Genomic DNA, 12,723 nt, shown 5'->3' on the forward strand with positions numbered 1-12,723 from the left:
GTCAATTTAGAGTCACCAGTTAACCTAACCTGCATGTCTTTGGACTGTGGAGGAAACCGGAGCACCCGGAGGAAACCCACGCGGACACGGGGAGAACATGCAAACTCCGCACAGAAAGGCCCTCGCCGGCCATGGGGCTCGAACCCGGACCTTTTTATTGTGAGGCGACAGCGCTAACCACTACACCACCGTGCCACCCAAATTGAAATAATCATTCCACTTAACTTGGAAAAGCAAGTTGGCACAAAAAACATTAAGTTATCCTAAATTATTCTTTTTTTTAAGAATTTTTTTGGGCTTTTTCCACCTTTATTGGATAGGACAGTGTAGAGACAGGAAATAGACATGGAGGGATCGTGAAATGACCTTGGGTCGGAATCAAACCCAGGTCCCCGGATTTATGGTATGGCGCCTTATCCACGTGAGCGATGACGCCCCAAAATGTTCTTTTAAGTTCACAGAGAAGAGTATTTTATGTTGAGTTGACTTGACTTGACTTGCCTTTAGAAGTTCAGTCCAACAAATTGTTTAGTTGAAATAACCTGAAATAATAATGCCAATTAACTTAGAAGAGCAAGTTGGCGCATCATGGTTCTAAGTTGAGTTTACTCAAAATCCTTTGGCAGCCGGTTGCATTACATTTTTAAGTTAGTTTGACTATTTTTTTTTTTACAATGATTTAGTGTGCATTGCATTTTTTAGTTAACACAAACCTCTCAACACTTAAGTTCTACTTCACTTTGCCTATTATTACACAAACAGAAACAAATACCAACATACAAGGAGGGAATTCCCTGGCCTCTGTTGAGGAAAGCTTAGTCTAGACTCCTATACAACGTCTCGTGTCAGTTTCCATGGACTTCTCACTCCACCCGACCGTTGACACTTTCGAACTTGTGAAGTACGCATGCGCAGTGGCATTGGTTAAGGGGCGTCAATCAGCACTTGAATATATAAGTTCACTTAACTTAATTTTCCAATTCCTATGAACTTGTGGCGAAGGAAAGGCGTCTCAACTATTTTTTTAGTTACTTGAACAATTAGAAGGGAAATTTGTTCATTCAACTTAGAATCCTTTTTTCACTCAACAATTTTGCAAGTTACATTTTTTACAGTGCAGGTTATCGTAGGGCTGATGCAGAAGTCATCAAGTAGAAATCAATCACAAAGTTTGTGTGGAAAAAATGGTGCCTAAGACTTTTAGACAGTACTGTAGATCTAATGAATGTCATATATTCATGTTTGGGAGCTCTGGTAGACACTTATAAAATACAGCTGTTAAGAGTGTAGTACAAGAACCAGAAACACTAGAGCTGTGCTAAGAAGAACATAGAAGGTCATGTTTGTGCAAAGAACCCAGTGCCATGTTGGTAAATAAGACCGTGTTGGTTCATTAGATTCTTACAACACCTATTGCCAGATTAGTAATGCAAAGACAAGTGAATATATGTTTTTGTGTGTTATTAGATCAAAGAGAACACATTATAAATGCATTTTTTCATCATTCCATAGATCCATTTCTTTGGTTTTCTGTAAATAGGTGTCTGGTCCTGTATAACTGAAAATAATTCCCCAAGAGTCTTGCTAAAATGGACACCAAGTGGATAGACTTTACTAGAAGGATTGATTCACTGTATTAAGTGCTGAGTAACATGTTATTCAGGAGAGACGTGCATCCATTTGGCAGGACCAATTTACCTGTCATACAAAGGAAGTCATACACTATCAGTGTTTCCCAAAGCGTGGGCCTTGAAAGCACTGCAGGTGGGTCATGAGAGGTCATTAACTATAAGTCAAGTCAAGTCAATTTTATTGTCAAATATGCTATACATGCTCGACATACAGAACAAATGAAATTTCAGTCCTCTCTGACCCACGGTGCAAACAGGCAATGCAATAAATAAAAATAGAATAACTGAAATAAACAATATAAACAGTATAAACACTCTAGATAAGAAATAGACATAGACTAAACACGCACAGGTACATACACACTACCGTTCAAAAGTTTGGGGTCACCCAGACAATTTTGTGTTTTCCATGAAAAGTCACACTTTTATTTCCCACCATAAGTTGTAAAATGAATAGAAAATATAGTCGAGACATTTTTCTGGCCATTTTGAGCATTTAATCGACCCCACAAATGTGATGCTCCAGAAACTCAATCTGCTCAAAGGAAGGTCAGTTTTATAGCTTCTCTAAAGAGCTCAACTGTTTTCAGCTGTGCTAACATGATTGTACAAGGGTTTTCTAATCATCCATTAGCCTTCTGAGGCAATGAGCAAACACACTGTACCATTAGAACACTGGAGTGATAGTTGCTGGAAATGGGCCTCTATACACCTATGGAGATATTGCACCAAAAACCAGACATTTGCAGCTAGAATAGTCATTTACCACATTAGCAATGTATAGAGTGTATTTCTGATTAGTTTAAAGTGATCTTCATTGAAAAGAACAGTGCTTTTCTTTCAAAAATAAGGACATTTCAAAGTGACCCCAAACTTTTGAATGGTTTTATATATAGAGAGAGAGAGCGAGAGAGAGAGCGAGAGGGGTGGCACGGTGGTGTAGTGGTTAGCGCTGTCGCCTCACAGCAAGAAGGTCCTGGGTTCGAGCCCCGGGGCCAGCGAGGGCCTTTCTGTGTGGAGTTTGCATGTTCTCCCCGTGTCCGCGTGGGTTTCCTCCGGGTGCTCCGGTTTCCCCCACAGTCTAAAGACATGCAGGTTAGGTTAACTGGTGACTCTAAATTGACCGTAGGTGTGAATGTGAGTGTGAATGGTTGTCTATGTGTCAGCCCTGTGATGACCTGGTGACTTGTCCAGGGTGTACCCCGCCTTTCGCCCGTAGTCAGCTGGGATAGGCTCCAGCTTGCCTGCGACCCTGTAGAAGGATAAAGCGGCTACAGATAATGAGATGAGATATTTATGATTCAATATTTACATTTAAAAAAAATAATCAGAACTAATTAAACAAACCCAACAAACGCTTTAAATCATGTTATTCATCATTTATCTGACCTATTTTTGATCCGGAACATATCTTATACCTCATCATTGGCAGGGAGTTAAAATGAAGTAGTGGGTATCAGGTGGCAAAAGGAAAAGTGTGATTTAAGTGGTTAAAGTCGTCGCTGGGCAGTAAAAGATTTTCAGATTATATGCACTGGATGAAGATCAGGACTTCCAAAGTGCACTTACAAACTGAAAGAAGAGTTTTATCTTGAACATAAACCTCTTCAGTCAGCATTTTTTTAAAGTATTAGCTTAAACAGAAAACGCTGTGTTTGAAAGTGGTAGTCTAGATGTTATTGAAAAGTCCTATCTCAAAGATCTCTACTTTGGGAAAACCTTGACGGTATGAACTACATGTCAGTGACTTGGAGGAGATTAAGTATGTGCGCTATGTCTTAATGGTTTGAGAAGCAGCTTTGGGACCAAAATGTCACTGGTTCAATTCCCTGAACCAGCAGGAATGACTGAAGTGCCCTTGAGCAAAGCTCCTAATCCCCAGCTGCTCCCCAGGCTGCTCTGGGAACGCTGTATAAGAGCGTCTTCTCTGGGTAAGAGCGTCTTCTAAATGCCATTAATGTAATGTATGTTCAGAGGAGATTAAACATAAATCTTCTGTTTAGTTTTGAATAGATTGGCGTTTATGCCAAACTAATGCACTTTATTCCTTTTTTTGCTGATTCCTTTTTTGTTCTTTTTTATATATATATATATATATATATATATATATATATATATATATATATATAAGTATACCGTGTGTATATATGTGTGTGTGTGTGTATATATATATAATGGTATACTTTATTTTGCTCAATTTATTTTATTAATTCTTCACTGTGTATAAATGAAGACAGCCCTATATGGGACATGTTTCATCTCATCTCATCTCATTATCTCTAGCCGCTTTATCCTTCTACAGGGTCGCAGGCAAGCTGGAGCCTATCCCAGCTGACTACGGGCGAAAGGCGGGGTACACCCTGGACAAGTCGCCAGGTCATCACAGGGCTGACACATAGACACAGACAACCATTCACACTCACATTCACACCTACGGTCAATTTAGAGTCACCAGTTAACCTAACCTGCATGTCTTTGGACTGTGGGGGAAATCGGAGCACCCGGTGGAAACCCACGCGGACACGGGGAGAACATGCAAACTCCACACAGAAAGGCCCTCGCCGGCCACGGGGCTCGAACCCGGACCTTCTTGCTGTGAGGCGACAGTGCTAACCACTACACCACCGTGCTGCCCCTGGGACATGTTTCATATAAATATTTTTCAAACCATTAAAGATATTCGCATCCCTTTACATTAAGTCCCACTGACCATTGGGTTTCATCATGAACCACAGCCAATACACACCAAACACAGTAATTTATGTAGTGGTGGTGACCTATTTATAACAAACTGTGGTGATTTTCCCAAAAGCCTCTTAACTCTAAGAGCAACTTAACTAGGAGAGAGTGTTCATTGTGATGCTCGCTCTACCATTTAACGATGATCTTTGTGCTACAATGCTTTTGGGAAACCCACCACTGTTTGGTATTGAAGTATACAATTTGGAGAGGAGTTGTCAAAGTCCCTCCCATGCCATGCCCTGGTCTTCCCAGGCAGTTTCCCATCCCAATACTAACCAGGCCCTTAAGGCATACTGGGCAGTGCCAATCTCCGCTTCTACAGCCTTTGGCCTCTCGCCTATTATACAGCTAGGATTACAGTGGGGGGCTGGTTCTCTGGTAACAACAAGAGTTTGACTCCCCACTCACATCTATATTGCAGTGTGCCTTGCCAGATGGCAGTAGGTACCATTTTTATGATGGTATTTAGTATGACCCGACCGCGAGTAGAACTCATGGTTGAGAGATGGACACGCTAACCAGTAGGCCAGCTCAGAGTGGAGAGGAGTTGTAGTCTCCTACAATATCAACCAAATACTGCAGCTTGTTAAGCATCCATCCATCCATTATCTATATCAGTCACAAGGGAAGCTGGAACCAATCCCAGCTGACTTCAGGCGGGGTTCACCAATACTTCACAGGGCTAATACAGAGATGAACCATTCACACCTATGGGCAATTTAGAGTACCAAGTTGACCAAATCTACATGTGTTTGGACTGCAGGAGGAAACCAGAACACTCTACACTGGAAACCTTCACTAGCATGGGGAGAACAGATAAAATCCACACAGAAAGGTCCCAGTCATGCTAGAGGTTCAAACCCAGAACCTTCTTGCTGTGAGGCAACAGTGTTAACCACTGCACCAAGGTGCAAAGCATTTTCCTTACAAAGTGATCTATTCCAATGCTGTAATTTCACTAGCAGCTATGTTCACAAAACCATAAATGCAAAGCCACTTCCTGATTGTTCAACATTAGATCACAATATCACATCATGGAATAAAGTAGCTACATCATAAGGAAGATACATACAGCCTACAGCTGCTCGATACCCTCCTCGTCAGCTGCCAACCAGGGGTGAGTGCACAGTTTCAGTGGTTAAGGCAGTACTGCCACCCCTAGCACCATCAGCAATATAATGCCGGGGAGTGTCTTATTAACAACAACAGCATCCGGATAAAGCTGTCCAAGCTGGAACAAACAAACATTACATTAATGGCATTGAGCAGATGCTCTTGTCCAGAGCAGCCTGGGGAGCAGTTGGAGGTTAGATGGCTTGCTCAAGGGCACTTCAGCCATTCCTGCTGGTCCAAGGAATCAAACCAGTGACCATTTGGTCCCAAAGTGGCTTCTCTAACTATTAGGCCATGGCTTCCCCTAACAAACAAAACAAAACTTTATGATCTGACAAGTTGGGCAAATATCACACAGTGTTCACCTGCCCTAATGAGAAGTAATGAAATCTTGCTTTGTTTCTCTTGCAGCTTCTGATGGAACATTGGCCACTGAGCCACACTGAATTTGGTAACTTCCTGTGTAAACTGGTGCCCTTCCTTCAAAAAGCATCAGTGGGCATCACAGTGCTGAACCTGTGTGCACTCAGCGTGGACAGGTACGTCCTAGTTTTGACTGCGTCATTCTTGTGGTGTGTATTTTATGCCACGCTGTGATATTACCAAAAATGAAGCCAATGGTGTGCAAACAGAATATACCAACTGACCAACTGGTGTATTCACTACTTATATGATTAATGTTAGCTGTGTACAGTATTATTATACATACAGGACACTTTTCGATGGAATAAAGATATGTATTCTATTCCCTTCTAGACAGTTCCATTCATTTGGTTTGATAGCATGCAATATTGTTAGCATATCGCTTATCCTACGTGTATTACGTCACTCTACCTAATGCAGAATGAGCATTGAATATGGTTTAAATATTGCATGGTTGTCAAGAGAGACACACGCCGGAGACATAAAACTTCTGCGGTAGCAAGCGACTGGGACAATTTGTAAACAAACATGGCCGCCAGGTTTGCTTTGTTAAATACAAAAAATTTTGAGAGAATTTTGAAAGAGAAAGACACGTTGAACACCCGAAAGGAATGTATAATAATAATAATAATATTGGCTGGCTTTTTTGTGGTATATCAGATATATTCCATTCAGCTACTCATCTTCGACTTGTTCAATATCATGCTAGCTGAATGGAATATATCTGATATACCATGAAAAAAAGCCAGCTGATGTTATTTAATCAGTGAACAATTGTTCACCGATATTCACTGAGCCTGAGGCGGATAATTGTTTCAGTATAAATACACAGGTGATTATCAGACTTCAAAAGCGGCATGCAAATGTAATAACGGTGCGACACAACCGTGCCTATGTCACTTATCTACGCCGAATCACATAAAATACTTTGTTTTGAAATCGCTAAAATAAATCACAATTCCACCTTACCTTTGAATAGTTTTCGACCAAACTTCGTAGCATCTTCAGCGCTTTTAGGAACAGCATTTTCTTTCATCATTTGTAATTCTTCCTCATTTACGGTGACGAAGCGATTAGCTGCCCTTTTGATGAGTCGCTCGAGGTGATTATCGAGAAATAGTCAGAATTTCTCGACCAATCAGAGTGCATGATTTTCTATAATCACCTCCATATTTATACTAAGATCTAATATCCTTATCTCTGTTAGATTTAACCAGACTAATGGTTGCCCGTGAGATTGATGCGTGTGAGAAATCGGAGATCTGTGGAGAGTTGTGACTGTGTTTAGTTCAGTTTAGCACATGACACTTTCACTAGTTGGCACTTTAACCCTGCGGCCCAGCTGAGGAGAAAGTATAGGATTTCACGAGGAGGTTTATGTTTGGGGTTAGAGTCGGGGCAAGAGCTGAAAAGTGAGGGTTTGTGTTTCCCAATTTTTTTTTTTTTTAATAAAAATATACTCTGTTCACGGTAGAGCTCTACATGCATCTGTAAAAGATAAGGCGTTAATTATTTCATATTCAAATATTACATGGGTTATAGCTTGTGATTTGTAATTAGCTTTCGATATCCACCATCAAATCAGAACCATATGGCGCTGAAGATTGTTCGTTTTCTCCACCGGAGCGGCGTATTCATCTTTGTTTGTCCTCAAAAATATTTCGGAATATCACAATACATGCAAAACAGTATAACACGTTAGCTACTGTGTTACGTTCGGTAACAATAATATGACGTTTCAATGTGGTGTAAATTAAATAAACAGCCTTACGTTTTCTCACAGTGATAGAAGCTTACGGGCTGATTCATTGGCCGCAGTCACACCCTACAGTGTCTGTAAAATCAGTTCCCATGAAGCAGTCAACAGGAAAGATTAATGGATTCGGTCATTTGGGGTGGTGTCTGGAAGAAACAGAAATGCCAGATGTTGGTTACTGAGGCCAGAGATGTCCCAGAAGGGTTTAGGGTTGGCTGCAATGGTCTCTGTTTGCTGTCTGAGAGAAAGAAATCATACCCAAGTTACGCTTTTTCAGTCAAATTCCACAGAAGTGATGATGATGATGATGATGATGATGATCATCATCATCATCATCATCATCATCACCATCATCTCTTGAACATGACATTTCTGAATGAATTGGTTTGTATTGTAAAATCAAATATCAACAATGATTCAATGCTTTCAAGTTGAGTCAATAAAGCATTGTTATATTTTACACGCCCACATATAACATGGATAAAATTTACCTTATAATATAGAGGTTATGGCACATGCACTGGCCTTCACGGTTTCTGACACATAGCCACTCTGGGGGAAAAAAACGACAGTCCTGACTCAGAACCCAGCTGTGTTTGATTTATATCTAGCCAGTTTTGAGGAAATGTCTCATCCCATCTGATTCGCATCGCTGCGTCTCTCTGTTTAAGCATCTGAAAGGTAGATACAGCACAACTTGGTGAAATAGTAATGACCCATCGTTGTTAAACACGAACGTACAAACGAGTCATGAAAAATATACTTATGCATAAAATCTTGATGCGCCATTTTACAGGAAACGCACACCAGAGAGCAGTTATTAATGCAACACACAAGCAAAGACAAGTTTGAAGAAGGAAAAAACAAGCTTCACCACAATCAGCGGTTCTTTAATATTCACAAACCGAACACTGGTTTTCATTCAACTTTTATTAATGTCTTTCTAAGTGTAGATTGTTCTGGAATTGGTGGATTATGAGAAACATGACTACTTGTGCTGTTTTAGGAAATTAATCCACACCAGGGTGGTGGGATATGACCGGAAAAATTTTTTTCCAATAACACCATGCTTTATTCCACTTATACCAAGGTCAATTTCCAGCTATTGCAATTTTAAAGTATTAATAAACAACACATTGTGCTTGATAACTTCTTTGTGCATTTACTTGTCCATAAGAGAAGCTAGTTCCTGTTCTTATTTACGTTATAACAGTCATAAAGCATCATTCCATTACCAGTTTCTTTCTTTCTTTCTTTTTTATCCCCCTGGCATATAGCGAAGGGGGATATACACTGTGTGCACAATTATTAGGCAAGTTGTATTCCTGATGATTAATTTTATCGTTGAACAAATACAGTGCTCTCAGTCAATCCAAATTGTTAATAAACCTAAAACCAGAATGATTAACAAAGGAAAGGGGAGTTTAGGCCTTCTCAGGGGAATATACAAGTGTGCAGAATTATTAGGCAACATTTAGTGTGCAGAATTATTATGCAACTAAATGAAAAGCTTAAAGTTTCCCATCTCACTTGTTTATTTTAATTTTCAGTGTAACAAATAAACAACTCAGAATTAACAAATAAACACTTCTAGCATTTCAAAAATATTCAGTGACCAATATAGCCACCCTTCTTTTCAATAACTGCCATGAGCCTTCCATCCAGTCTGTTAGTTTTTTGATTTGTTGACGATCAACTTTTTGTGCAGGAGCAACCACGGCCTCCCAAATGCTATTCAGAGTGGTGTATTGTCTTCCCTCGCTGTAAATCTCATGCTTAAGAAGGGGCCACAAGTACTCAATAGGGTTTAAGTCAGGTGAGGAAGGGGGCCATGTCATTACTTTGTCATCTTTAAGGCCTTTGTGGGCTCGCCAAGCAGTGGAGTGCTTGGGTGCATGTGATGGTGCATTGTTCTGCATAACAATCATGGCCTTCTTGAATGATGCAGACTTCTTCCCATACCACTGCTTGAAGAATGGATCTTTTAGAAACTGGCAGTAGGTTTGGAAGTTGATGTTAAGTCCATCTTCAACCTGAAATGGTCAAACTAGCTCATCCTTAATAATAGCAGCCCATGCCATTACCCCTGCACCACCTTGCTGGTGTCTGAGTCAAAGTGCCCTGTGTCCATTAGTTATCCAGCTATGGGCCCATCCATCTGGTCTATCCAGAGCCACTCTCATTTCATCCGTCCATAAAACCTTTGGAAAATCTGTCTTCAGATATTTCTTGGCCCAATCTTCACATTTCAACTTGTGAGTCTTGTTTAGTGGTGGTCGTGTTTGAGCCTTCCTTACCTTGGCCATGTCTCTGAGCACCGAACACCTTGTCCTTCTGGACACTCCAGGTCGGTTGCAGTTCTAGAATATTGTGGCACTGGAGGATAATGGGTTCCTGGTAGCTTCATGTTTAATCCTTCTCAAGTCTTTTGCGGTTAATTTGTGTCTTTTCTTCTCCACACATTTTTTGCGACCCTGTTGACTATTTGCAACAAAACGTTTGATTGTTCTGTGCTCACATTTCTATAGCTTAGCTATTTCAAGAGTGCTGCATCCCTCTGATAGGCATTTTATAATTTTTGTCTTTTCAGTGTCTGTTAAATCTCTTTTTTGGCCCATTTTGCCTGAGATAAAGATGCTGCCTAATAATTATGCACACCTTAATATAGGGTATTAATGACTTTAGGTCACACCTTCCCTCATTACACAAATAAATACCACCTGAGAATGCTTAAATCCAATTAGCATTCAAGTGTATCTAGCTTGCGGTTGGAAAACATGCATAGAAATAATGGTAGGGTCAGAGTACTCACTTGCCTAATAATTGTGCACACAGTGTACTGTAGCTATCACTCTGTCCGTCTGCCCGTCCATCCATCCGTCTGTCTGTCTGTCTGTCTGCAAACATTTTAGTTTCCGGAACATAACTCAAAAACTATTAGGAATTTTTTCACGAAATGTAACAGTTATGTTAAGTGACTAGACAAGTTGTGCCGTTTGACATTTTGGGATTTCTGTGATTTCTATTTTTTTCCGTATTTCCATGGCAACTAATTCAACTTAGGAAAATTTGGAGTGGGGTTTCATGTGGACGCCGGGAGCATATGTCATCTCCTGATGACTCTTGTTTTTTTTAGCTCTCTTGGAGCTTGACCTGTTTCTGAAAACTTATACCCTGTTATAATGCACTGACACTGGAAACACCATCTCGGAACATTAAATAAATGTCTCCTCACAAAAAAAAAGCCTCACTTTAACAACAGTTGTCCATTTTTTTTTAATAGCAACACGTTTTTTGCTTACCAGCCTCAGATTACGTGGTGCGTCTGAACACAAGTTCCGTCTCTCAGATACGTAAGGTAACATTCATCCAAGGGTCCATTGGACAGTTAAAGCTTCCTAGATGGGTTCTTTTATGGCAAAACCATCTCTTATAGGGTTCTACAGAGTCCTTAAGTGTTCACCCATAGAGACAAACTGAAAAACTAGATTTAGCGAATTCTTTGATATCATATCAGTCATAAACACTGAGCAATCTCACTACTAGGCCCTTGAGCAATGGCCCTGAACCGTTTAAAGCCACAAGGGTGTAATACAACTGCTGACCCTGTGCTCTGACTCCAACTTCATTCCATGTGAAAAGCCAGTTTCCCTTGGGGGTTTACTAAAATACATACACTGGGGTCCAAAAAGTCTGAGAGCACTAGTGCTTCGGTTTGGTATTCCTTTTTAATTAAAACACAAAGGTTTTCATTACAAATCATATTATTAGTAATAACTTGAGTGAAAATTAACATCTTAGAAATTTATAGAGGATGTTACATGGTTGTGCAAAGATATGAAGTTTATCTTTGAGTGGTGAAATATTTTCAGTACCTAAACTTCATATCTTTGAGCCACCGTGTAATGTTCTTTATATTATATGGACACATCCACGTCCACAAAATAATACACAAGTTAATGAAAAGAATTTTAATTTTGAACCGGTTCGCAATTTTGACAATGTGCATCTAGTCAGCGGGAAAACACTGGGAGCAGGGCCGGCTCTAGGTCTTTGGCTGCCCTAGGCGAGATTGAGTTTTGGCGCCCCCCCAAGAAAAAAAACCCTCTTACAACATCTAAATAACACTTTAATCTAATCACTCTATTCTATTACTATTAAACAATGTACGGTGCATGGACAATAAACAAGAAGTCATTTTTATCTTTTTCATTATTGTTATTATTGTTATCATTATTAACATAAAGTGTCACAAAGTAAAATGACCACACAAATTCAATACATATCTCCATATAATGGGCAAAAACTCTTCCGCACCCTGTTCAAAGTGTAGTGCATGGACAATAAACAAGAAATTATTTTTAGTTTCTTTTTTGCTATTAAAAGTTAAGTCATCTCTGAAGAATTAACAAATTAAATGAATAAAAAAATTCTACATTTCTAAATTGTGCAAACTTAAGCACCCCGTTAGGACATCAGTGGGCTGTATTTTCAAACAAAAGTGCTATTATGGGTACTTTGTTATTGAAGTCTATTGCTGTTTGCATCTAGTTAGCTAGGCAGACATTGATTCAGGCGTCTAAAATATTAATTTGCCACTATAATGGTTGATATGAGAGATTAGATCAGACTTACGACTTCGCTCTATTTGTTTCTTCCTGTAGCCTTCGTTTGCGCCCTTGCGCACCCGAGAGTTTGGATTTCTTCATTTAAGCACTTGTAGTCTGGGCTACTTTTTGCAGTGGAACACTGCTCCCCCCGCCCCCCTTATAACCTATCATTGTGCATTTTTAGTAGGCATAAGGAAATCACCGACCACTACTGCGTAGGCTACATTTGTTTTTCAACCTTTTTGAGCCAGGGCACACTTTTTTCAATGAAAAAATCTCAAGGCACATCACCAATAGAAAATGTTGACTGAAACTAAAACGCTGTTGCCAATATTTACAATATACAGTCATTCTATAATTTTCCACAGTACACTTGGTGATCTCTCACGGCACACTAGTGTTCCGCGGTACTAGAGTTCGGCAGCACAGTGGTTGAAAACACTGTACA

At 40.0% G+C, this 12,723-nt stretch overlaps 1 protein-coding gene across 1 annotated transcript in view; it reads left to right on the top strand.

Moving 5' to 3' along the window:
• The window catches only part of ednraa (endothelin receptor type Aa), a 48,953-nt gene that overhangs the window by 14,195 nt on the left and 22,035 nt on the right, over window positions 1–12,723 (top strand). The window contains exon 3 of the mRNA XM_060926544.1: window positions 5,898–6,025. Within this exon, the coding sequence (XP_060782527.1) occupies window positions 5,898–6,025 (128 nt within the window). The remainder of the gene's footprint in view (window positions 1–5,897; window positions 6,026–12,723) is intronic.

This window comes from Neoarius graeffei, chromosome 7 (genome assembly GCF_027579695.1).
Source record: "Neoarius graeffei isolate fNeoGra1 chromosome 7, fNeoGra1.pri, whole genome shotgun sequence".
Classification (NCBI taxonomy): domain Eukaryota; kingdom Metazoa; phylum Chordata; class Actinopteri; order Siluriformes; family Ariidae; genus Neoarius; species Neoarius graeffei.